Consider the following 23,878-nt stretch of genomic DNA (forward strand, 5'->3'; position numbering starts at 1 on the left):
TTAAGGCTGAAAAATTTCAAGAGATTTTATAAGAAATTTTATTTTTATATTTTAAAGCAAATTTTTTATAAGAAAATATAAAAAATAAGAAATTAAATCCCATGTATTCCCATTGTAAATCATTTCCTCAGGTAGATTTAGTCATCTAAAATAGTCATTTCCAGGTCTGTATGGGCAAAAGATGAGTAATATTTATCCAAGACCATTCGATGTTGTTCAACAATTAGGAAACTTGAAGATTCAGATTCTAAAATATTATTGACATCTTGAATGAGTCTGATCCATCTTAATTGTTGTTGGACACAAATAAATCAATAATCAAACTAACTGATGAAATTGTTGCTTTGAACGGAGTATTTATACAATAATTACAATGAAATAAAAACATTTTTTGATTTTGATCGAATTCATTTGAGTCATGATTCATGAATCATGAATTTTAAAAACAGCGGATAAACTAACCGCCATCTATGTAACGTTACATAAATCATTGTTATTAAACTTTGAGAAAGTGGCGCCTCTATACACATTTCTTCATTCACAGTTGGCGCCAATTGTATGAGAAAGAAAACGTTAACTCACAAATACAAAAAAAAAGAAAGAGGAACATCGAAACACAAAAGATTACTTCCTTTCCAAATCTTGTGAGTGTCAAAAATTGAAAATATCTGCTTTTTATCCTAATTAACTAATCATTTATCCTTTCAGTTAAATTAATCTTATCATATCTTTTTTCATTGTTTTATCACACTTTATTCAATTCCTTTTATTCAAACATCTTTACAGTTTTATTTTATTTTATCTTCAGTGTGTGTCCTCTAGTTATAAATATTAGTTATTTTCATCTATAACTTTAATTTTTTTTGTTACAACGTTGCTCTACCTCTTTATTTTTTATCATAAACATCATCTTTATTATTCACCTTCTTCGTTTTCACCTCTGTTTTCAGTAACTTTTTTCATCCTGTTTTCACATTTATTGGAAATTTGTTGGCAAGGTAGAGATAGAGGGAGAGAGGGAAGCTTTTTAAGATTTAAACCGCTAATCATTTAACTCACCTGGTCCATAGATTTTAACATTTACGCAAATTTTTCTCACTCCCTCTATATTATCTTCTCTCTGTCTCTCACCTTTTTCATCAATTTTTCTTCCATTTTTCCCTTTCACTCGATTTATCAGGAATTTACTTTTAGTCATTTCTATTTGCTGAGATCCATCTCTGGTAGCTTTAAGTAGTCATTGAATGAAGGTCGTACTGGTTACTATATTCAGGCCACCTTCCATTGTTTGATCCTAATTATTTCATAAATTGATCATCGTTTTAAATGGTGATCAGTAAATCACCATCTATTTATTATATTAAACGATTGTTTGTCGCGCTTGTTGACTTTGAAATTAAAAAGAAAGACATATTTGTGGTGCCATCTACACAAACAATTAAGTCCGTCAATTGCTACAACACTAGTATCCACTCTCACTCTTTGTAGTCGACCAAGTGTTGTGACTTCTGTTTGTTGGTTTTAGTCTATGTTGTAATTACAATCATGGATACTATTGAAAAGAAAACAGTTTATGATAAAGCCTTCATTCCACCTTCACCCAGTTCAGTAACACCAACCAAATCCAAGCATCGGTTTGAAACCTCACTTGGCCAATTAACCCGGAGGTTCATAGCATTGCTTAAAGATTCTCAAGATGGGGTAAGTAGAAGGAAGTTGAATTTCCTTTTTGACCTGATATTTTAGAGGTTAATGAGGCTAATAATGGGTATTTATATTGAACAATCCTTAGTCTATTCTAGAGTAAAACCCATCGCAGGCTTCTCAATGCCACCTTTTCATTATTCATTTTTAAAGACCCATGCGTTAGCCTTTTAATTAACCCATTCTCCTTGTACTCTTTGTTATTTTTTACTTGTTCCTAAAAATTGATTGTTTTGTTTTTGGGTAATTGGATTCTATGCTTCTAGGTTCTTAATTTAAACACAGCATCATCGGTTTTGAATGTACAAAAGAGACGAATCTATGATATCACCAATGTGCTTGAAGGTGTTGGCCTGCTTAATAAGACGAGTAAGAACAATATCAAATGGAACGGAGGATCACTTGATTCTTGTCTGGGCCCATCAAATGGTTGCCCAGTTTCACCGTTGACCGGTGGGCACAATAGTGCCATCAACAATAATCAGATTAGCCATTGCAACAGCCATAATAATGCATCTGGTACTAAGATTACCAGTAAAATGGATCTAGAAAAGGAGAATGCCATGTTAGAGGAGAAAGAAAAATCTCTTGATGAGGCTATTAAAAAATTAACTGCTGAGCTTCAGAAGGCCTCCGAAGATGAAGAAAATAAAAAATATTTATATGTGACATACCGAGATATGAGGTATATTAAAGAGTTCTCTGATCAAACTGTGATAGCCATTAAAGCACCTTCAGAAACCAAATTAGAAGTTCCCGATCCTGCGGAGGTAAGATTTTTTTTCTCCCTCGCATATTTACCTCTTATATTCAATATGTTTTTTTATCTCTTTCAATATTACAGAGCTTACAAATATGGCTCAAAAGTGATCGAGGAGAAATCGAAGTTTATTTATGCCCTGATGATGACGGTACAATCAATGAAGCTAAAGGTGAACTTACCCACTCAGAGGCAGTCGTTAAAACAGAAATTAAAACAGGTAAATTTATTGTGCTTTCTCTAGTCCATCAGTTCCGTAAAGCTTATTCATTCTCACTGTGTTTTATCCTTTCACATTCTCTTCACTCATCTTTTGTGCATCAGACATTTCAGTGGATACAGGTATCGGCTCTAGCCTTAAATCAAATCTTGCCTCAGAGACTGATGATTTTGGATCTACCTCAGGCCAAAATTATCTAATCGCCATTCAAGATCATACTTATGGTATCAGCAAATCAATGGCATCTTCCTCTCATGATACCTTTATGACAAGCAGTACAACCGGAAATACACTGTCCTCTCCAATCGCATCAAGATCGATGTCAGTTGTTTCTGAATTGCCATTCCTTCATTTAGAGCCACCTCTTTCAGAGGAAGATTATAACTTTGCCTTGGAAGAGAGCGAGGGTATTGCAGATCTTTTTGATGAAATGTTACCGGTATAACTAATCTTAGAGAGAAAGTGAGGTTAAATGATCACCTCTCTCTCTCTCAATATCATCACTCTAAATTCAATCTCCCCTGAAAAGCCATTCTAGCCTTCTATCTTCATTCTTCTCTGTCCTCTTCTTTCCTCCTTTTCTCATTCTCTTTACCATACTCTTTCCTCTCCGTTCTTGTGTCTCCTCTTCTTTTTCTGTCACACTCTTTTCCACCTCAACTACAAGAGCAACACCAATTGTCGCTTCCCAATTATTAACTATAACATTATGTAATCAATATTAATTACATTTTGATTTTAAACTACATAATAATTAAGCTAAATAAATTAGTTCTCATCGCTTTTAAAATTACACCCTCTTTGTGACTCTGTTGTTACACGTATGTCTTTTCACTCGATGATCTATTCAATTCAGTTACTCTTCTCATCAAATTACCACCAATTGGTCAAAAAGGTCAACATTACTAATTTAAACTTCTGTCTTACATAATCATCTGTAAATGAACCTTAAAATTAGTCTTGATCAATCATCATGACTAAAACCTCATATCAATCTGATTCTCAAGATTTATTCCTTTTCTTTGTGATGTATTATCAGATGAAAAGTCAGCAATAGCAATTCGTTGATTATTTCCTTACTTTTAACTGTAAACACAATTCAACGCCATGGTATTCATGTAATAGATATAATCCTCTCAAAAATTATCAACATGATACTTAACCCAATTATATACTTTGAACGGATTTTCTTTAAAAACTTAACCATCAGCAAAGTTGTTCAACTTAGTAATCAATCGATTAACTATTGACCCTAATGATTGGTTAAAGAATTAAAAAAATTTATTCCACCAAATCATAGATATATTCTGGTTTAACATAGCTCAAGCCTAAATCGGAAAACGGTTGATCCTATGATAAACAATCTAATAAAAATGCAAACAGATTTTTTTATCACCAATTTAAATTAACCACTATCATTAAAGTATACATTTGACTAATCAGTGGTCCATATCCGTGAAGCCCATTTTACCAAAATAACAAGGAACCAACATGGAGTTCAAGGGAAAGAGAAAGGAAGAGGATTTGGAGAAGAAAAATAAAAAGATGGAGAATTTCGGTTGTAAAGTGACTGTTGAGTTGCTTGTTTGTCTCAGTTTTCATTTTTAAATTTGATAAACTAGATTTAATCATGATGATTCAAAATTTACAGTCTCACAATGAATCACAACTGGAGGTGATGTATAAGAGTGAATTTAAAAATTAAAGAGACAATTTAATCCAACAGAGAAATATGAGAAAAATGCAATTTGAAAAGCAAGATTAGAGAGAGCGAGAGAGAGGGGAAAAAACTACCGCCAAAACCAAAAGTGAAACAAAGAGTTTATACAAACACTGATTACAGGCACTTTAAACATTCATTTACAATTAATTATCACCACAATAAGTAAATAGATAAATTGAGCAAATCCTAGAGACAAAATAATTAACTAACGGAAAAAAATTAGTGTAAATAATTAAATAATAGGAAAATTATGACATTCAATAGATCTGGCTAAAGCTGGTGAACCTGCAACAGAAAACCAGAAATGTGCAAAGAAAATACCAGATGATTTTGGGTTAACATATAGAAAGGGAAAAACACATAAAGAGAGAGAGAGAGAGGAGAGGAAAAAGTTGTCAGGCAAGTCCAGTTAATTGAGCAAATTCTTCCTTGTACATAGGATGATCTTTACCATGGGTAATTTGAATAGCTTGTTGTAATCGATTAATTAAAAAAACAAGTTCGTCACTATCTTGGGGTCCATTAACAATGTTGGCTCGAATTTTGGCTAAACGCATCAATTGAACAGTGAAATCGGCGTAATAGGTTTTGTATATTTTTTCATACAAAGGTAATGTTTTCAAACCCATTGTAAATGCTTTTACCCAATTACCTGATTCAATATAATCATCAAATTTTTCATTCAGTTCAATTAAACGGCGTCCAATGGTATCCTCTTCATCTATTGAGCAACGAGTACAGGTACAATCAAAATAATATTGGTCTTTTAATTTGAGCAATCGTTCGTCTCTTGGTAATTTCAAGTCGATATAGGTTATGGTTGCGGGCTCCTTCAAGCTGTCAAAATTTCGCACGCAACGTATTGATAGTTTAACACCATCAAAAATGGGTGAACAATTAGGCTGACAATCATGGTCAAAAATTGATGCTGACATGTAGAGACCTGTTCCTATTTCGTTGAGAGATATGTTCAAGATTGAAAATGAATTAATAACAATTTTACCGAATGTTGAGAAAAATTGATTCGCATCAACATTCAAACTACCAATACAACAAAATCTGTTGAAGGTTTCTTGAGCTAAATACCAACGTGTCGATTTTTCATTCAATTTAATATCCTCTACATGGTCCATTAAATCATTGAAACACCTTTCCTTTTCATTGTAAGTTTTGAACATTTGAGTTGCTCTGGCAGGATTCTTGGATATTATAAATAACAAGCGCAAAAGAAGTCGCGTGAATGGTGCTCGAATAAATAGCTTTGAATCCCGATCAATATCTAATTTGTACTCTTTGCATTCATATTTATGAGCAGTCTTCCAGTCGGATAATTGGCATCTTTTGTCACAATAGTACATCCATTTGCAGTTGGAACAGCGGCTAAGAGATTCACTAGAAAAAAAACCAGATGAGGAAAAAAATCAAGTTATAGAGCTAGATATAGTAAGAAAATTATTCCGTGTAAAGTGATAAAACTAGGCGAAAGAATCATGAATTATTAGATTCAGATCGAATGTTAAACATCTAAATAATGTATTTTTAAAAAAATTGAACTATTACCATAATTTAAAACAATAATCACATCGTTCTCCTTTAAGGTCGTCATTCAGTACATGAGCAAAAGGTTCAGATTCATCGACAATATCACCAACTTTGAATAAACCCATGACCATGGAGACATTTAAATTACTCAAACGAAGAGGTCAATCCTTGCAATTAAAGCGAAAAAACTGATTTAATATGAAGGACATTTAATTTATTGTTATTTAATTTAAGGATAAGTTTAAAAGAAAAAAACCGGGAAAATGACAGAACAGCTGTTTTTGATTGTTTACAACTTCTGTCTCCCTGGCAACCAGAAAATAATCATTTTTCTGACACAGTTCGATAAAAGTGAATCGATATATCGTTTCTCAACAAATTTGTTTGATTTTCACTTGAAAAAAACTTTTGTTCCTATTTATTTAAATCTTAACTTGATTCACTTTAATCATTATTCCTTGAGCTGAATTCGTTGAAATTAGAAAAGATTAAATTCAGATTGCTCTAAAAGTGGAAAATAAAAATTCATAAGATAAGCATCTAATGAAGGTTAGTATCTATTAATACTTTTGATGAGCATTAAAGACCTATAATGCAATGTTAGTTAAGGTGTACATTAATCGCAGGTAGAGGTCTAATTTAAATTTATTACTAATCGATTTCATAATTGTTTGCTTAAATAGTAACTCACTGATTAACAAAAATAAACTTTTAAACGGAAGGATTCCAATGCCAAATGACGGATCAAACGTTGAACCAGATTTGTAAAACCAAGAATGCAGGATTTTAAAGATTAAATCAAACAGAAAATTTTAACATAAATTAGGAACTGAACAATGTAACAATGAACAGATTATGAGCTAAATGTAAGGAAATATTTCAGGCAATTTATTGGATCTCGTTCTAATAAAATGTTTAAAAATTACCGGGAAAAAAGCTCAAACAGATTAACGCTGTGACTGTTCGATGTAAAATCGATGTAAAATCGATTAATTGAGAGCTCGATCCGATCTTCTTGTTGAAAGATTAATCGATACTAGGGTCCATCTTTTCTTTTTATTAACTTTGAAAGTTGAAATAACTTATTTTTTTGTGGATTGAGTTGTTTTTTATTGGCTATCAGTGACTAATTCAACATCTGAAGGATTTTTAATACTTATCGGTAAGTAATGAAATGGATAATCAGGACAATTATTGTCTTGAAAAAAGTAAATGAAAAAAAATACATAAACAATTTGTTGTTGTTTTTCTAGGCAATGACCACGGTTGAATTGAATCGATCCGAGAGGATCAGAGCTGCCCTTTTTGATGACGAAGCAAGTGATATTTTATACCAGACTTGTATTGATTCAAAATCACAAACTTGTGTCTTAAGACTTTCGGAACCAGCCCAGATGATCAAATTAGCTATTGAAGCTCTTATAAATTACCAAAATGACGCAGATTTAGCAACTAGTGCTGTTCCAGAGTTGCTTAAACTTCTGAATGATGAAGATGAGGTTGTTGTGAGTAAAGCAACTCTTATGGTTCATCACTTGAGTCAAAAAGTAGCATCTCGACATGCACTTATTAACTCGCCACAAATGGTATCTGCCTTATTGAGAGCTATGTCAAATTCTGAAGCTGAAACAACAACATGTGCTGCCAGTATTTTGCATAATTTGTCACAACACCAGCAAGGATTACTCGCTATTTTCAAATCTGATGGAATATCAACATTAATTAAACTACTTTCATCCCCAATAAATCGAGTTGTGTTTTATGCTCTAACTACTATTTACAACTTGCTGCTTCATCAAGAAGGATCTAAGACGGCTGTCAGATTGGCTGGAGGAATCCAAAAAATGGTTTCTTTATTGACCCATCCTAATCCTAAATTCCTGGCACTTTTAACCGAGTGTTTGACATTATTGGCCTTTGGAAATCAAGAAGCTAAATTGATAATTTTAGCTTCAGATGGAGTACAAGAGATAATAAATATCATGTTGGTGCACAAATATGAAAAGTTATTATGGACCGCATCACGACTGTTGAAAGTGTTATCTGTTTGTCCAAGTAATAAACATGCAATCATCTCAACTGGTGGAATATATGCGCTTTCTATGCACTTGGATCATCCAAGTTCTCGTTTACGATTGAGTTGCCTTTGGACTCTCAGAAACTTATCTGACGCTGCTACTACGATTCCGAATCTCGACCATCTTCTTCAATCACTTGTTAAATTTTTGAATGATGAAGATTTGAATGTGGTTATGTGTTGTTTGGGAATTCTTTCTAATTTAACATGTAACAATAGACACAATAAGCTATTGATCTGTCAGCTTGGAGGTATTGAAAGATTAGTTTTAACAATGAAGCAAACAAGAGATCAGGAAGAGATCCTTGAACCTGTTATTTGTTGTTTGAAACATTTAACTCACCAACATGATGAAGCAGAAATAGCTCAAAACGACGTCCGTCTCCATGATGGTATTACTTATATTGTTAATCTTCTCAGTCTTCCTATTGGTTGGCCTTTAATTAAAGCAATCATTGGTTTGATTGCAAATCTGTCTCTCTGTCCAGCAAATCAGGCTCCTTTGCGCGAATCACAAGTTTTACAAAAGTTGAACCAACTTTTAGCTAAAGCACAACAAGAAAGGGCTAACATGAATTCTTCTACAGCTTATATGGAAGGCGTTAAGATGTCTGATATCATTGAAGTATCCATGGAAGCATTTAAAATCTTAGCTCGAGATGTTCATAATAGAGCAATCATCATCGAAATGAATCTGATACCTACTTTTGTTCAATTCTTGTATTGTGACGAAGAGAATCTTCAACAAGCATCTGTTGGTGTGCTTAGTGAATTGGCCCTTGAAAAAAGAGCTGTCGATATTATTGAAGCTGAAGGTGCTACTGCGGCTCTTACTGAACTTCTCCATTCAAGAAATGAGATAATTGCCACATTCGCTGCTGCTGTTTTGTATCGTATGTCTGAGGATAAACCACAAGATTATAAGAAACGACTCTCTTTGGAATTGAGTGCAACTTTATTCCGCGATGAACCTAGTAATTGGGCAACATCAGCTGGCGAAACTGATATGCCGCATGCAGAATCTCATTATGGCTCGTTGGCTGCTCCATTGAATCCATATCCTCAATCTATTTATGTCCAAACCACATCGGACATGGATGTCAATAATCCTTACTCATCTCCCTACTATCATGAAAGTCCAACTCAAGTTGCCAATCAAGATCAATATTCGGCTTGGTACGACACAGATCTATGATAAGATTGGATCGGATGATGGTGATTTAAATACAACATATCTATCAATCAGTTTAACGACATCTTAAAATATTTATGCAATAATGAATCGTGAATTTCTACCCTTGTTTTTCAACCTTATTGATTATTATTGGATAAATGTTTGCTCAATACAACTTGCACTTTTTCTTAAAGGATTAATAAAGCCTAATGAATTTATGCAAAAAATTTCAATAGCATAAATCTCACTGTTTATCATTCATTGTATGGTATTTTATTTTTATAAGCAACCGATTTATAGGAAGGCAATGAATAAGCCATTGTATTGAATAACAATACTTGCATTCCATTGGAAACTAACAATTGTAAGATTAAAAATTTAGATTAAAAATCGTTAGCAATATTTCATTAGCCTTTCAGAGAATATTTGGAAAAAATAAGGAAAATTACAATTTATTGCAAATTAAGAGAATTTTATTCAGTTTAAATAAGATAATTTTAAATTAAAGTGACCAACAATCATCATGGAAGTAATTATCAATAAAAGGGAAAAAATTACAGTCAAAACCTTTGATAACAAGTAAATTCCGTAATTTGAGTTTTTCTTTAGTTTGAATTACGTCTTTATCTCGAATTGATAAAACCACAATTTTTTCTGCTCGGTGTACACTCAATGATCCATTTTCGCTTAAATCCACTGAACCATCAAAAGTAACGTAAATGGCGTTTTTAAAAGATTTTTTCCCCTCTGGAGACTGGCCTTTACTTATGTTTTGCCTCATCTGAGTGAAATCGTCTTCCAACATTTTGAAAGATTGACCTGAACAGAAAGAGAAAAATATTTTGTTTGAGGAATAAGTTAACTCAAAGATTGAATTTAGATTTTGTTCTTTTACCTGATAATTTGTAAAACTTTTCGTTGAATTCAACACGATGGTTGGGATAAATAAAAAGCAAAAATTGTATGAAGTCCGTAGCTTTGATTATATTAGGAAACAAACTGGGTCTTCTCAATTCTTGGTGTGAAGGTTTTCTAGGGAGAGTTATTCCAGATTCATCGAGATCATTTTGAGAAGCATTAAGAACGAATAGAACCTCCTCAGATCTTTTGAACCGCTCATCTTCCAAAACAGAAAGAATGACCTTTTCCAGGTCGAAAGTTGGCAATGGATAATATTTTTTATCGATACTATCTTCACGCAAGTGTTTCCCTGGTCCATGATAAAGATAATTCTGGAATACCAACCATTTCAATACAGCAAAAACTGATAGCATATTGACGTCAGATTTTCCAACATTATATTTTGTTCTGAATTGAGAAAATAAAAAAAGCATTTTGTTTTAGATTAAAGAAATTAAAACACGATAATCAATTTACTTACTTCCAATCAGATAATTGGTTAACAATAGCTGACAACAGTTCTTGTGAATAAGGGAGCTTTTGGATCATTTTTGGTATATACTCGATTATATCGTTGAGTGGAATTCGTTTCATGATAATTTTCAGCACTTCGGTATTGACAATCAAAGTTTTTAAATTATAACAAAGATCAAGTCCAACTTCATCAATATAATCCTGGGACGTAATCAATCCAAGCCAATGCGTTCTGTCATCAACATTTCGCAGCTCGATTAATTTTTCAATCAGTGATGCTTTATCTTCAGGTATTTTGGATTTATCATATGGAAAACCCATTAAAATTCGTAGAATACCATCGTTTGCGCCAACAGGAATTTTCCAGTGAACAAGTACATCACGATGCTTCCAGCCCAATCTACGTTTCACTAAAAGTAGATCTTTGATGTGTTCAAGATTGCTGGAGTGAACTCTATACCACTCACAGAGCTGTTTACGAATAACAGTTTGGTTACCTGAACCTTTTCTCAGATAATATGCGAAAATTAACAAATCAGTTGTATTCTTAATAACTGTAAGAAATGTTTTTAAAATGACAGGTCTTAAATTTGGAAGGGTGTACATTCGTGAAAGAAGGTACGGAATAACACCAACTGGAGAATGGGATTTATTTTCAATTAAAATATCGGACATCCGTGAAATGATGTCTTCTCTTTGCTTCTGATTCTAATAAAAAAAGAGAAAAGAGTCAAATGAGCTTCTGTGGTGGTCAATACAGTATTAATAATACTTACCGCATCATTGTCAAGAACACCAAGCACATCGGATAAATTTTTTATTGACTTTATTTTACTTTCTTCGACATAAAGTCGAAAATTCGTTTCTGTGATAAACCATCTGTTAATGGAACGACGTGGGGCTGATTTATAATAAGTCTCGGTACCAAAAAGAATGAATTTTTTGAATTGGTTGAGTTGGAATGGAACATCGATCTTTTTAATGACTTTTTGTTTACTGGTTATTTCAACAAGTCCAAAACAAGGTTTACTTTCTCCAGTTGATTCAACAGTTTTCGAAATCATTCCTTTGGCATCTGAGGTAGACTCAGTTCCCATGTTGAATAGAGACAGGGCGAAACAAACAACGAAAAATTCAAATCAATTTCCGGTAATGTTGCACACAGAAAGAAACAAAGAACACAGTTTAGACAAAAGGATTAGACAGGGAAAAAAAGACTCCAAAACAGGGAGAGAAGAACCTTGTTCCCTCAGGAAAAAATCTTATAACATGAGCAAGTGGAGTTGTCTTGAATTAGGAAAGAAAGCAAATAACAGAGTGAGCTTGTTAGTAAGCTCGGCTTGGACATCTTTACCTAGGGTAAGTTCATATATTTCACACAGTTGCTGAAGAAAGTTCAATTAAATGCAAAAATTTATAAAATTAAAGACAATCAATTTTCTGTATAAAATTTTGATCATTTATCAGGCATCCATAAAAGTTCTTACTTGTTAGACTCTTGAGGTGTCTTTATTTCAAACAATTAATTAACATAGAAAAATTATTCAATTGTTTTGATTTTTCCAAAATATTTAACCAATATTAATCAATATTTAGTCTTTAATTAGCACTCAATTTCATGATTAAAAACATTGATTAACGTACTTAAATATTGATTCAATTAAATCACCATTTTTTTAAAATCTTAACTATCAAATTGTATCGTTGATTAAAAATGATCCACAATTGAGAATTAAGAAAAATTGACATAAATCGAAAGCTTAAATTCCGTATAATCACAGATAAAAATTTGAAAATTTTAATCATTACCGTTATTTAATTATTCTGTTTAATTACTGATAAAATTGTCCTTTTTCAACTTTTTCTATGAGATTTTTTATAGAATCCAAAAAATCTTAAAATATCCTTTCTATGAAGATTTATGTTTACACAGTGCATGACTTAATTACTCTCTGTGGGTAATATTATATTGTTTACTGATTATCATTAAAATAAAATGATTAGATAAATTTTTGTAAAAATCAATTAATTTTACTAATTTACTGAATCTTTACAAGTTTAGCATAATTGGTATCGTCAACTGATGAAGTACTTAACACCATAATTTCAGGTAAGTTTAAGACAGATTCCATAATTAACTTCCTCAGTGATTAATTTAGCATTTTAATAGTAAATTGATATTAAATTAAATTAATTCTTTTGCAACAAAGATGGTTAAAAGACTTTCATATGAAGAAATGAGTAATATTTTGAATCGGAATGGTCAGTTACATAGTGTGAGATTGACTGAGCTCAAGATGTTAACCGATTAAGGTGAGCATTTAAGGCAATGACAACTTTCAGGTTCCTCCATTTCAATCTCCATGGACCCTTTTTCACCAGTTGTCTTTTTCCCGTCTGGATCAAAACAGTGACTTAGTCGAATTGAACGACTTTTCATTCTAGATTCTCGGCAACAATTACATTTCTGTAGGAAAAAAAGGATGAAAATGGTTAAAATACGTTAGACACTGATTGATGAAATTTATTATAACTCTTTTAACCTTAAGAAAGCCGCTTGAATGGACAACGCTTGGTTGCAATGATGAGACACAAGTTCCTTCACATTTGTTGACCAAGAAATCGCCTTCACATGATCTAATTACATTACCAGCCACATCGAGTTCCTCTTTGACTACATGAATAGATCCAGGTAAAATGGCACAATTTTCATGGGCAATATCAATCGGTTCCAAGGCGAAACTAGAGATGAACAAAGTAGTCAAAGAAACTAAAGAAAAAAGAAATATTCCAAGAGTTGATTTCATTTTATCACTTACAATGAACTTCTTGACCACAAATGAAATAAACTCAAAGGTATTTCATCTGAAATAAATACTAAACATGATCGCATCATGATTGGCATTGATCTTGAATTTTGGATTCATGAACATTTGTTTTGTTTGGTTACAGAGCTACTTGAACTCACAGCGGGATCGCTTAGAGAGTCACATTAGATCAAGAATTACATGATATTTCCATTACATTGACTGCATAAATGAATTGTCCATAAAGAGCTTGAGCTTAGACCAATTTTGACATTTACATGAATAATTTTTCTGCAAATTAAATGTCAATTTTTACCACATTTGGTTAGCACAAACATCTTTCATCACTGGAATTGGTTTTCAATGATTAGTACTTATCAATATCGTCTATCAATTTATGACAGCAATATGATCAGTGTAAAACTCTGGTATATTTTTTGGCTTACAGTTTGTTATCATTTAATTTGATCTAGTAAAAGTTATAATTATGGATGGAAAAGATTTAGAATCAAAACTTGATAAATCATTTTATCTGGACCTAAATTGAAGCTTTACAACAAAATTATTGGCATCGTACCTTGACTTTTATTTGCGTGTCTTATGTTTATACAGTGCTTTACTGAATTACTCTCTGTGGGTAAATATCTTATTGTATGTGTACGTGTACTGAATATCAATAAACATGATTGAATAATTCATAAATAGATTGAAAATAATCAAAATTTAAAATTTTCTTGTTTTAGGTTTAGATTTGAATTTACAAAATAAATAAGTTTAATATCTTACCACAAGATGTAGCTGTTTCCAATGTACAAATTTCCAATCAAATTTTTGTAAAAATAAATTAATTTTACTAATTTTGTGAAACCAAATTTGGCATAATTGTTATTCGTCAAGTGATGAAATACCTATTAACATCGTATTTGAGGTAAGTTTAAGATGTATTTTTTAATTGTCTTCCACACGATTAAACAAACCAATGCATTATAAAACGCTTGTTTATGTTCTATTTCTTCTTGCATTGCAGATAACTCTTTCGTGCCTTATTGTTTTGTTGACGCTTTCTTGCATCATTCTAAACGGATTTTAATTGTTGACCGAAAATTTCTGATTTGTGATGATGAAATATTTGTTAGAACTTTCATACAAATATTTTATCTTGTCTTAAATGTAGTTTCTTCATTTGGATTGTTTATTGAAAAAGCTCGTTGATCTATAACTATCCAACTGGAATCCTAAATTTGGTCTTTTATCGAGTTTGCTTTTGCATTAATTGTTTTAGCCGAGAATTTTTTATGTCTTCATCCACATTCGATCCATCTAATAACCCCTCTAACATGGATGAGGCGTCAAAGAATTCTGTACTCACATCACCAAATTCATTAGCTATCAATGATGGTGATAGCCAAAGTCAACTGTCAAGTTTTTCTGAACCTGGTCCAGAAAACGGTCCATCGCCTTGTGGTAAAAGTGTTACCAAAACTTTTCAAGACAAAAATATTTCCGTTAAAATTTTGCGAAGACCTCCTAATACTACTGTTCCTAAGTTTGCTCTTCATGATTGCAGCCCCATTTGTTTAGAAGAAGAAAAAAGAATCAAAGAGATTAAGGGAGTTAAGGTTTTAAGTCACTGCATCCTGATTAACAGAGTGAATCCATATTGTGGGCCTATTTTCATGGGATGGCATCGCACTAAATCTGATGGTATGATTCTCTACACAGCGCCATGTGGTAAACAGCTGAATTCAATTCGCCAAGTGTACCAGTATCTTCTTAGAACCGAATCTGGATTGTCAATTGACCAATTTTCGTTTCACAGTCAATTGAAACTTCATACTTCTAGGGAGCCTTTCAAAGTAAGATCATCTTCAAGCTATTGATTTTCCCTGTACCAAATCTACAATTGAGTTTTCCCCCTTTTTTCCAGGCTTACTCGTATGTCTCTGACATTGCTAATGGAAAGGAAATTCTACCAATCGCTTGTATCAATGAGCTAGATCCAAGTTCACCTGAAGAATTCGTGTACATTTCTGAAAGTATTGCTGGTCCTAATGTAAATTTGGATTGTGATCCTGATTTCTTAAGCTTTTGTGTTTGTCAGGATAGATGTAAGAATTGTGATGAATGTTCATGCCATGGGTTATCAAAAGAAGAAGCATATATGGTTTCCGGAGGCGACTCAGTTAATCAAGCTGGTTTCAAATACAAGTGTTTAAATAAGAAATTAGTCTCAGCAGTATTTGAATGTAATGCTAATTGCAAATGTGATATACGTTGTTTGAACCGTGTTACTCAAAACGGAATGAAACATTGTCTCCAAGTGTTCAAAACTGAAAATCGTGGATGGGGTCTAAGATGTCTTCATGATATACCACCAGGATCTTTTATAAGCTTGTACGCTGGAGAAATAATCGACTTTGATACTGTTAATGAAGAAAGCAGGATAAACGATTACATTGCAGCTTTAGATTATATAGAAGCAGGTCGTCGTCCCAAAAGAGATTTTGATACAGCATCGGACATTGACAGTGTTCTGGACTCAGACTCATCATCTTCGGAAGAGCTTTCCAGTTGTGAAGGAATATCGAATTCTTCCATTATTGATGATTTGAGTGATTTCGAAGGGGAAAGAGCCGATGTATTATCAAAAGATCAGAATTTAAACAGTAATGATGTTGAAACAGAATCAACAAACAAGTCTCCCATTCAACCAAACTCAAGCTCTATGAATGGCTGTAAAAATTTACCCAATGATTCAAGCAAACGTTCTCATGAGACTGAAGAACAAGATGATTTAAACAAAAGAACTAAAAACGAAGATTCAACTGTACCAGTCATTGATTTAGAGGATGAACTAATTGCTGAAGTTCTGGAATCTCAAGGACTAGATTCTGAAGATGTAATTATCGATTTCGATAGTATGGATCAATCCAAAATTTCTTCCTCCCGAGAAGGTACCAATGGTGACACTGTTGCTAGTAATCATGGAGATATCGATGATAATGTGAGTGATAATGAAAGCCTCGCTTCAGAATCAAAACCTTCCATTATTCACAAGCATCTCGATATGAAGCACAGTTTTTCAGTTGACGGAGCTCGTTATGGTAATGTCGGTCGATTCCTAAACCACAGTTGTGAACCAAATTGTCGTATCAGAAATATATTCGTTAACAATCATGATTATAGATTCCCACAGTTAGCTTTTTTCTCTACTAGACTAATCAAAGCCTATGAGGAATTAACCTGGGATTATCGATATCCTACCCATATTAAATACGCTGATAGTAAAGAATGCCTTTGTGGATCTCCCGTTTGCCGAGGACGTATTTATTAATTTTTTTAGTCAAACTATCAACAAGCTCCTCATTAATTATTTCACTAACAGCTATTCGAAATTTCTTTCCTTTAATATTTCACCGTAAATAAGCGAATCATTTCTATTTTTAATTTTGTTCTCCTTCAACCAACCAAATCACGTTTAAATTAAATTGTAAAACAAAGTAACTTTTCTCGTTCCGTTTTGATTTTGTGTCAATAAAATTGAGATTCAAATTAAATTGATAAAAGTTAATTTTAGTTTTCTTGAAAAAAAAGTATTTCTAAAAAAGTACCTCACGATATAAACATTTCTCATCTCTTGTAATAAAAAATATCCTTATAAATCTAAACTTACAAAGATTGACCACAAAAAATGTGATGGTATTAAATCAATATATAGTTGTGAGCATTTCTCGTTTCCTTTCCAGAACAGAAAATGGCGCCAAAAATGACTCGTAAAATTTTGTAACAACAATAGTTGATTCTGCAAAAAAAAAACAATTTCATTCAACTACTGAAACAGTATCTGTCATTGCAATAGGTAATTCACTCTGGTCAAACGGCGCTAATCCTTCAAAATTAATGTGACTCGAATATTTGGCGAGAAGGAAAAGCGTTGCAACACCTAAAAGAATTCCAACATTCTGTAAAATTAAAGCTTTTATCATTGAACTTGTTGATCGAGCCATGGCTTCATCAAGTGATGCACTCAGTTCAGCCATCATGTCAACTAAGGCAATATAAAGAAACATTCCCCCGGCAAGGGCAAAAATATATGTACTTCCAGCAGCAAAGTCGCCGATTATTATTCCTAGGATCATCCCAAGATAACAGGTGCAAGCAGAGAGGAAATTATAACCAATGGCTTGTCTAAGGGTCATTCCTGAACTGATGAGAACAGCAAAATCACCCAATTCATGAGGAAACTCTTCACAGATAACGGCAACTGAAGTGCTTATTCCAGTTAAAATTGAGTTTGAAAAGGCAGCTCCTGAAAAGAAGGAAAGAAAAATGAAAATAAATAACTAGTTTCATGGTTTTAATTAAAAAACAATAATGGTAAAGATAATTAATTGCAATTGAAGAACCGTGGGATAAGAGATGCTAAAAAGAGAAGGGAGAATCCCATCAATGAAAGTGAGACTTTGAACTTTTCTCGCTTTTACAATATTAAGTTTGCTTTCTGATTAATGAAGCGCCCAAAAGAAAGGTAAATGGTGATTAACATTTTATCAACCTGTATCAAGAGTCAAGTCAAGATCATTAGCCTTGAATGTTTCACTTGATAAAATGCTATCTCTTGACCCAGGCATTCTTTACAAAGCCATTTCAATCAAGGAAATGAAATAATTACACTTCTCGGTAATCATCAGGTTGGATCATTATGCAGCCTGCTAAATTCATCAAATTAACAACTGAGAACCTGAAAATAAGCTGGAGAGCGAAATGGTTTGTTAATGTTTTCATGCTAAGGTGGAAGTAATCTTTGCAAATAAAATAGCTGCGATTACACTTTGGAATATCCTGTAATCTTGATTGCTCTCAACAATTAGCACGACCCTCAATGATGTTCAAGAGATGAACATGGATACCATCAAGTAGCTACTACTATTACTAGTGATAAACAAGTTTTCATGTCATGGTCAACCTAAAATCTTACACAACTACAAGACTAGAAACGCAGGAATCAATGTAAGGTACAATGTAGCTTTAATTGTGAGAAGCAAACACAATAAAAGCGCAATAAATGCTTTGCATTTCAACTGACGATTAACTATTCAAACAAGTGATTTTTCCTTTTAATTGGATCTTTTAACTTATTGCTTTTCACTCAAAACAAAACAATCTATTGAAACTATTACAGTATCACTTTAATTGATTGTAATTCAAATTATAAATAAATGATACTCATCACTGTGATGATAATTGTTTGCGCGGTAAGCATAAAAACCCTCCATTCTCTTTTCAAGAGATATCTCAATTATATCAAATTGGTTATCGTTAAGTTTACCGTAATTTAAACAATCATTTACGCTGATCTATTCATTTTTGCAATTAGAAATAGAAAGCAACTGTCATGATTCGATAAAAATTACAGATGTAAATGAGAAAGGAAATGAGGGAAACTGTTCCAAATAACTGGAAAAATGTCAGCTTTACAATTACATGTTGGTAAGTTCAAGGCTTTTTTTGTTTCCAGTGAGAATCATTTGATACTAACTCACCTACAGAAAGACCATCGATAAAATTATGTAATCCATCACCAAGAATAATCATCCAGGCAACAGTGGCAATATTTTGTTCACCGGGATTACTCGAAGTATCTCCAATGTGAGAGTGAAAGTGTTTATTCAATGAAGAGGTACTGCAAGATGTTTTCCGTAAAGGGTTATTACTTGGAGCAACTGAATCAGGCACAGAGGCATTATTATTAGGTCCATTGGTGAATGTCGTCTCTTCCAAATTATGAGCACCTTCTTTCTCTTGAGCACCATTAGCCAAGGTTAAGGATTTACTGACATCATCATCTCCCATATCACGAAAATAAACGTGTTTCATTGCATTAAATCCACTGGCCAAATTAGAAGAGTCGTTGTTAGGATCAGTTGAGGTCGGCACATAAACAGAGGCTAACTTTTTTTTACGCTTAAACTCGGAGACAATTTTCATTATTCTTTCAGACCAAAAGAATAGATAGATTCCGCCAAATATAATTAAAGCTTTCCAAAGAAAATCATGAGATGGATATTTGATGACCAGATCAAATGCTTGTGGTATAAGATGAAACAATGAGCTTCCAACTAAACTTCCAACAGCTAAACCTTCCAATAAGTTCATTGCATTTGTAAATGAATCTTTATCAATAAAAGGCATTATCATGACCCCAACAAGTGAACAGAATGAAATTATGGTTACAAAAAGTATAGAGAAACCCCAAACTGAGCCAACTGAGGGACGAGCTTGTAAAGTTTCGTCTCCAGCTAAATTTGATGAGCACTTGGAATCATGAAGTTGAAATAATATCACAGGGCAAAGTTTAACAATTGAATGGCTTAACCGTAAATCAATATCTTCAACATCTAACTCTGAATTGGGCAATTCAACCTTTCGTATTAAATTTAACATATCATCGCTGTTTTGACATTTGTTTGCCGCCTCACATATTGACAAAAGTTTAGACCGGTGATGTTCAGAGTGTGAAGATGTAGATGCTGATGAATATGCTGGAGTAGATGAAGGTGATGGCGAAGATACAGATGCTGATGAGACTGATGGTGATGATGGCTGTAGAGGTGAAGCATGTGATGAAGTTGACGGACTGGAAGTTAAATTATTGATTAATCTCAGGTAATTGTCGACTTCGAAGGAACAGTCAATGTTTTGGAGAAACTGTTCTGATTCGCCAACATTGCCACTTCGAAGATCCTCAAAAAATCTGAATAAATTTGATTCAGAAAGATTTTTATTGCACCATTTGTTCTCCTCTTTTTTACCATAACTTGCATCATTTGGATTGATTCGACATCTATCTTTATTGTGACTGACCAACAGAAAATAAGAGAGAGCTTCGATGTCCTCCAAATTTTCCAACAGTGGACTATTGCTATTCCTGTTATTGCTACCATAATTATCATTAAGAAGAAACGTAGGTTGATTTGAGGGTAAAGGTGAGGTAGTATTGGTTCCTAGGGAAAGGGTAACAGGATTAACCATTAAATAAAAGATGGTGACTAGTAGAGCGTTGAAGTAAGTCATCTTGATGGCTCCTCTTCAGTAAAAGTATTGAATTGTAGAACAGAAAAGTGAATTTAAATTAAATTAACTGGTTAAGATTGTCGTTCACAATTTTCATCTGGCACAAAAGAAGTAAAAAGTAATTGTACATGGGATAGGACGTTGAATGAATCACCTGGCTTGAATCTTCATTTGTTAATCACATTGAAATTAACAAATTTACTAATTGATTAACTTATGGTCTTCATTGCTTGTCTTTACAACTGCTACTTTTGCTGGTAGTGATGACGATGATGTTGATGGCCCAAGTCAACTTGATAATTCCAACAGGGAAGGTTTGATTGGGTTTGTTGAAGGAAACTTGATTTTGATCTGTTTTCCTCTCAACCTTACTCTCAACAATCTTTTGCACTCTCTCTCTCTATTTCTCTTTCTCTGTCTCCCACTCTCTCACTTTCTCTCCTCCTCTTTCAACTCAGCTGTTTCCCTTTCTTTTTTTCAAATACGTTCTTACCGTAAAAATCTTACGGTTATTCCCAATTTTATCAGTTACACTTTTAATCTTCAAACTTTAAATGATTAACAAATGGCTGATTGATGGTGAGCGTCACTGGTTTTCAATAAACAATGAATTACAAGTGAAACAGATGACAAAGGAATACAGTTTACTCCTGATATTACACAAAATCTTATTGTAAAGAGGACTTGATGTTAGGATCAACCAGAAAACATATCAAGAGATGGCGAAATGAGCAGTTGGTGGACAGAATTTTCAAATTGGTTGAAGCGGAGGTAAAAAGTAGAAACAAATTTACTTTTGATTCAATGAATGATTGATACAAATCTCCTTGATTAACCTTGGAAGTGAAAAGGAGAATCAAGAAATATGTCTACAGTTTCCAGTGTGTGGTTGTCATTTGCTGATTTGTTTGGGTTGTAGATGAAGAAATGCGAGATGATTTAGTTGATTGAAAAGGTAAGACAATAGTTTCAAATTCATTTATAAATATCCAAATAAAGAATCTCATTAACAAATTTATTCATTTCAAGATTTGGAACACATTTAGAGTTAAATGGCACACACAAAATAAACTGATTCACTTGATACACTCAACGTTTCCAGCTCATGGTAATTGCTAACCAATCCAACGCCTTAACATATCGAAAGGATTCATTATCAAATTTGATTGTGTAATTGGTTGTTACCATTAAAATTAAGACGCTTCGATGTGTAAAGTGAAAATTAATTGAAAATCAATCATCAACAATAATGGTGCTTGCATAAACAAAACATGGTATCTTGTGCTCAGTATCTTTGAACCAATCGACCTTTGATTAAAACCTTGATTGATAATTTGTACAATTTAAGAATAAAGAAGAGGAAACAATTAATTTCAATCACAGGACATTGAGAGAAGGAAATTGATTGAAATGGTAAAGAAAATGAAATTATTAGTTTACTCTTCATATTATTGTGATTCAGTTAACTTTCAGACAATCAGGATAAAAGGATGATTATGCAGCAACCTGGATCAATTGCATTTCTGATTTATACACAATTATAATTGTATGAACACCTTTCATTAGGCTAATCATTTTCATCTAATTATATCACTTATGTGTAAGATGTTTTTGTATTGTTTTACATTTTATTTACATTTTTCTGAAAATATTTGCCACAAAATGGTTCATCTTATAACAGCTGTAATACAAGTGTTCACAATCTTGCATTGAAATTACGCTCAAATATTGTTGATTGAAAATTAAGTTGATGAATAATTGAATAAAAACAAATCAGTAATCAAAATATTTATGACTATCAAATGCAGCTGATATAAATCTTTAAGAATCTTACCATTTCAGAGCAATTCTACTTTCGATCACAATGTGCCACTTGATTACTTTGATTAAAGATAAAAATAATTAACTGTGTATAAATAAGTGATTTAATAGCGAGATAATAATCAAGTCATCAAAGACATAATTCAATACACTTTTGATACTCATGTCAGAAAGTTTGATGAGCAACTTGGTTCGACCCAAACTTGAAATGGACCACTGGCAGAGCACACTGGAGGACCATGGTAAAACTGGATCACTATGAGCAATAAGCAGTTGATTCAGTATCGTTAAAACCAGAAACGAAATGAATTGTTCCCTGTGCACTTGACATAGATATAACTTTGCTGGCAGTGAGGACATTAGATGTTGGCTGAGGTTGAGGGACCATTCCTCTAGGTGCCACAACAGATTATGGACTTTGCTTTTGAGGCTGATTTTGCTGTTTTGTAGAACCAGGATAAGGTTGAAAGGAGGTTGATTTCAAATTGGAATGATATATTTGGATGAGACTTTGTCAGTAATGTTTCAAACAAATACAATTATATAACAGAAATGTAAAAGGTTGAAAGTTGATCGCTAAAAGCAGGTATCATTATCCTTTTTTGCATGTTGAGTTGTTTCTATAACTGAAACGTTTAATGGTTGACCCCGAGGATAAACAATGAACTTTAGCATTTAATAAACTCGGTGAATCTAACGATCCTTTCTGACCTTCATAAACTGGAATCCAATTCATGATCAAGTATTGCACATAATCAAGCCACCTTAATTGTAAAGCTTTAGATAAACCATCAAAAATGATTAAGTTTTTGTAGTAACGTATCAAGTTTCATTTTAAATTGATAATCCAATATCGATTGCTCATGGCCAGTTCTGAAAGAAAGACAAATATATATCGATAGTAATGATTATAAATTTAGAACATCAGAAAGACAATAATTTCTGTCCTTGAAATTCAGCATGTATTGCTTGATAGGTAAAATAATGGCTGATAAAAAGGGAAATTTCAATGATGATCATCTTCATGTATTTGAAATTTCCTTCAAGGATTACCCTTTTGGATAGAGTCAATAAATATTGGTTGACAACCAAACTCAAGTCTATTAAATATTGATATCAACATTATTGCATGGAAACATTATTAACAGGAAAAAAATATTTCAGGTAAACATGAAAAATAATTCAGATCAGTGTTGCAACCATGCAGATCATGCCAAAAACAATTACCATCACACTGATGAACAGTTTTGAACCATTTTAATTAAAACAACACACAAGATTAGCCATCAAATGCTATATTAAAATGGAGATACAAAACAAAAAACAAAAATATATTCACCTTTGATCACAATTAGCTGTGGCTCTTAATTCAACTTAAATTACCAGAATCCGGTGAGTTTACATCAGAAGAAAAATATTAAACGAAATCGTCATTTGTCACAAATTTTAATTTCCGTTAATGGTTAATGTAATACAAAACAAAACAAGAATCAAAAGGCTTATTGACAACCGGCAAAAAAAGCTTATCTTAAACAATCTTTGAAAAATGGGTTTCAAATTTGGCGCCTGGTTTACTATGAATAGCGTTTTGTTTTGGTTGAT

At 32.8% G+C, this 23,878-nt stretch overlaps 6 protein-coding genes, 2 long non-coding RNA genes and 1 pseudogene across 11 annotated transcripts; 4 read left to right on the forward strand and 5 right to left on the reverse strand.

Moving 5' to 3' along the window:
* Nucleotides 1-636: 636 nt before the first annotated feature.
* LOC107368690 (transcription factor E2F3) lies at nucleotides 637-3,479 on the forward strand. 2 transcript variants are annotated; one of them, XM_015936559.3, is made up of 5 exons: nucleotides 637-998; nucleotides 1,181-1,701; nucleotides 1,971-2,474; nucleotides 2,549-2,684; nucleotides 2,789-3,479. In XM_015936559.3, exons 2-5 carry the CDS (start codon nucleotides 1,546-1,548, stop codon nucleotides 3,127-3,129), a joined length of 1,137 nt encoding a protein of 378 aa, XP_015792045.2. In that variant the 5' UTR covers nucleotides 637-998; nucleotides 1,181-1,545; the 3' UTR covers nucleotides 3,130-3,479. The 2 variants fall into 2 exon arrangements, with proteins under 2 accessions (XP_015792045.2, XP_089124551.1); XM_089268425.1 differs by having other exon boundaries at nucleotides 637-949.
* An 886-nt stretch (nucleotides 3,480-4,365) lies between these two features.
* On the reverse strand, nucleotides 4,366-6,907 carry LOC107368692 (histone-lysine N-methyltransferase SMYD3). 2 transcript variants are annotated; one of them, XM_015936562.3, is made up of 3 exons: nucleotides 6,641-6,907; nucleotides 5,968-6,116; nucleotides 4,366-5,799 (listed from the first exon to the last, which is right to left on the reverse strand). In XM_015936562.3, the coding sequence occupies exons 2-3, from the start codon at nucleotides 6,078-6,080 to the stop codon at nucleotides 4,803-4,805; spliced, it is 1,110 nt and encodes a 369-aa protein (XP_015792048.1). In that variant the 5' UTR covers nucleotides 6,081-6,116; nucleotides 6,641-6,907; the 3' UTR covers nucleotides 4,366-4,802. The 2 variants fall into 2 exon arrangements, with proteins under 2 accessions (XP_015792048.1, XP_089124552.1); XM_089268426.1 differs by having other exon boundaries at nucleotides 5,968-6,137.
* Nucleotides 6,908-7,017: 110 nt separating this feature from the next.
* Nucleotides 7,018-9,461, forward strand: LOC107368688 (catenin beta-1 pseudogene; annotated as a pseudogene). Its single transcript, XR_001570192.3, has 2 exons — nucleotides 7,018-7,111; nucleotides 7,203-9,461. The product of XR_001570192.3 is annotated as a catenin beta-1 pseudogene (transcript).
* Nucleotides 9,462-9,651: 190 nt separating this feature from the next.
* LOC107368854 (uncharacterized) lies at nucleotides 9,652-11,831 on the reverse strand. The gene is made up of 4 exons (XM_015936744.3): nucleotides 11,351-11,831; nucleotides 10,582-11,282; nucleotides 10,096-10,508; nucleotides 9,652-10,019 (listed from the first exon to the last, which is right to left on the reverse strand). Exons 1-4 carry the CDS (start codon nucleotides 11,669-11,671, stop codon nucleotides 9,703-9,705), a joined length of 1,752 nt encoding a protein of 583 aa, XP_015792230.2. The 5' UTR covers nucleotides 11,672-11,831; the 3' UTR covers nucleotides 9,652-9,702.
* Nucleotides 11,832-12,583: 752 nt separating this feature from the next.
* LOC107368666 (partner of bursicon-like) lies at nucleotides 12,584-13,489 on the reverse strand. The gene is made up of 2 exons (XM_015936530.3): nucleotides 13,118-13,489; nucleotides 12,584-13,041 (listed from the first exon to the last, which is right to left on the reverse strand). The coding sequence occupies exons 1-2, from the start codon at nucleotides 13,379-13,381 to the stop codon at nucleotides 12,883-12,885; spliced, it is 423 nt and encodes a 140-aa protein (XP_015792016.2). The 5' UTR covers nucleotides 13,382-13,489; the 3' UTR covers nucleotides 12,584-12,882.
* A 713-nt stretch (nucleotides 13,490-14,202) lies between these two features.
* Nucleotides 14,203-16,938, forward strand: LOC107368769 (histone-lysine N-methyltransferase SETDB1). Its single transcript, XM_015936649.3, has 3 exons — nucleotides 14,203-14,309; nucleotides 14,409-15,237; nucleotides 15,309-16,938. Exons 2-3 carry the CDS (start codon nucleotides 14,677-14,679, stop codon nucleotides 16,713-16,715), a joined length of 1,968 nt encoding a protein of 655 aa, XP_015792135.2. The 5' UTR covers nucleotides 14,203-14,309; nucleotides 14,409-14,676; the 3' UTR covers nucleotides 16,716-16,938.
* On the reverse strand, nucleotides 16,934-20,824 carry LOC107368767 (metal cation symporter ZIP14). The gene is made up of 2 exons (XM_015936648.3): nucleotides 18,925-20,824; nucleotides 16,934-17,690 (listed from the first exon to the last, which is right to left on the reverse strand). The coding sequence occupies exons 1-2, from the start codon at nucleotides 20,453-20,455 to the stop codon at nucleotides 17,203-17,205; spliced, it is 2,019 nt and encodes a 672-aa protein (XP_015792134.2). The 5' UTR covers nucleotides 20,456-20,824; the 3' UTR covers nucleotides 16,934-17,202.
* A 73-nt stretch (nucleotides 20,825-20,897) lies between these two features.
* On the forward strand, nucleotides 20,898-22,241 carry LOC112539552 (uncharacterized). Its single transcript, XR_003083442.2, has 2 exons — nucleotides 20,898-21,410; nucleotides 21,485-22,241. It is a non-coding gene; the product is annotated as an uncharacterized LOC112539552 (long non-coding RNA).
* Nucleotides 22,242-22,357: 116 nt separating this feature from the next.
* LOC149093672 (uncharacterized) lies at nucleotides 22,358-23,749 on the reverse strand. The gene is made up of 2 exons (XR_016199319.1): nucleotides 23,616-23,749; nucleotides 22,358-23,149 (listed from the first exon to the last, which is right to left on the reverse strand). It is a non-coding gene; the product is annotated as an uncharacterized LOC149093672 (long non-coding RNA).
* Between the last annotated feature and the right edge of the window lie 129 nt (nucleotides 23,750-23,878).

The sequence above is a fragment of the Tetranychus urticae genome, chromosome 2 (genome assembly GCF_039701765.1).
Source record: "Tetranychus urticae isolate SD_2017Ah chromosome 2, NJAU_TeUrti_SD_1.0, whole genome shotgun sequence".
Lineage (NCBI taxonomy): Eukaryota > Metazoa > Arthropoda > Arachnida > Trombidiformes > Tetranychidae > Tetranychus > Tetranychus urticae.

Excerpts from the sequence above, each read along its gene's own strand:
- LOC107368769 (XM_015936649.3), top strand. The coding sequence starts at position 14,677 with ATGTCTTCATCCACATTCGATCCATCTAATAACCCCTCTAACATGGAT. Across the intron at positions 15,238-15,308 it reads CTTCTAGGGAGCCTTTCAAA|GCTTACTCGTATGTCTCTGA; the intron begins GTAAGATCATCT and ends CCTTTTTTCCAG.
- LOC107368666 (XM_015936530.3), bottom strand. The coding sequence starts at position 13,381 with ATGAAATCAACTCTTGGAATATTTCTTTTTTCTTTAGTTTCTTTGACT. Across the intron at positions 13,042-13,117 it reads ATTCAAGCGGCTTTCTTAAG|AAATGTAATTGTTGCCGAGA; the intron begins GTTAAAAGAGTT and ends TTTTTCCTACAG.
- LOC107368854 (XM_015936744.3), bottom strand. The coding sequence starts at position 11,671 with ATGGGAACTGAGTCTACCTCAGATGCCAAAGGAATGATTTCGAAAACT. Across the intron at positions 11,283-11,350 it reads GTGTTCTTGACAATGATGCG|AATCAGAAGCAAAGAGAAGA; the intron begins GTAAGTATTATT and ends TTTTTTTATTAG. Across the intron at positions 10,020-10,095 it reads AAAGTTTTACAAATTATCAG|GTCAATCTTTCAAAATGTTG; the intron begins GTAAAAGAACAA and ends CTTTCTGTTCAG.
- LOC107368767 (XM_015936648.3), bottom strand. The coding sequence starts at position 20,455 with ATGACTTACTTCAACGCTCTACTAGTCACCATCTTTTATTTAATGGTT. Across the intron at positions 17,691-18,924 it reads TATCGATGGTCTTTCTGTAG|GAGCTGCCTTTTCAAACTCA; the intron begins GTGAGTTAGTAT and ends CCTTCTTTTCAG.
- LOC107368692 (XM_015936562.3), bottom strand. The coding sequence starts at position 6,080 with ATGGTCATGGGTTTATTCAAAGTTGGTGATATTGTCGATGAATCTGAA. Across the intron at positions 5,800-5,967 it reads GATTATTGTTTTAAATTATG|TGAATCTCTTAGCCGCTGTT; the intron begins GTAATAGTTCAA and ends TTTTTTTTCTAG.
- LOC107368690 (XM_015936559.3), top strand. The coding sequence starts at position 1,546 with ATGGATACTATTGAAAAGAAAACAGTTTATGATAAAGCCTTCATTCCA. Across the intron at positions 1,702-1,970 it reads TTAAAGATTCTCAAGATGGG|GTTCTTAATTTAAACACAGC; the intron begins GTAAGTAGAAGG and ends CTATGCTTCTAG. Across the intron at positions 2,475-2,548 it reads AAGTTCCCGATCCTGCGGAG|AGCTTACAAATATGGCTCAA; the intron begins GTAAGATTTTTT and ends TCAATATTACAG.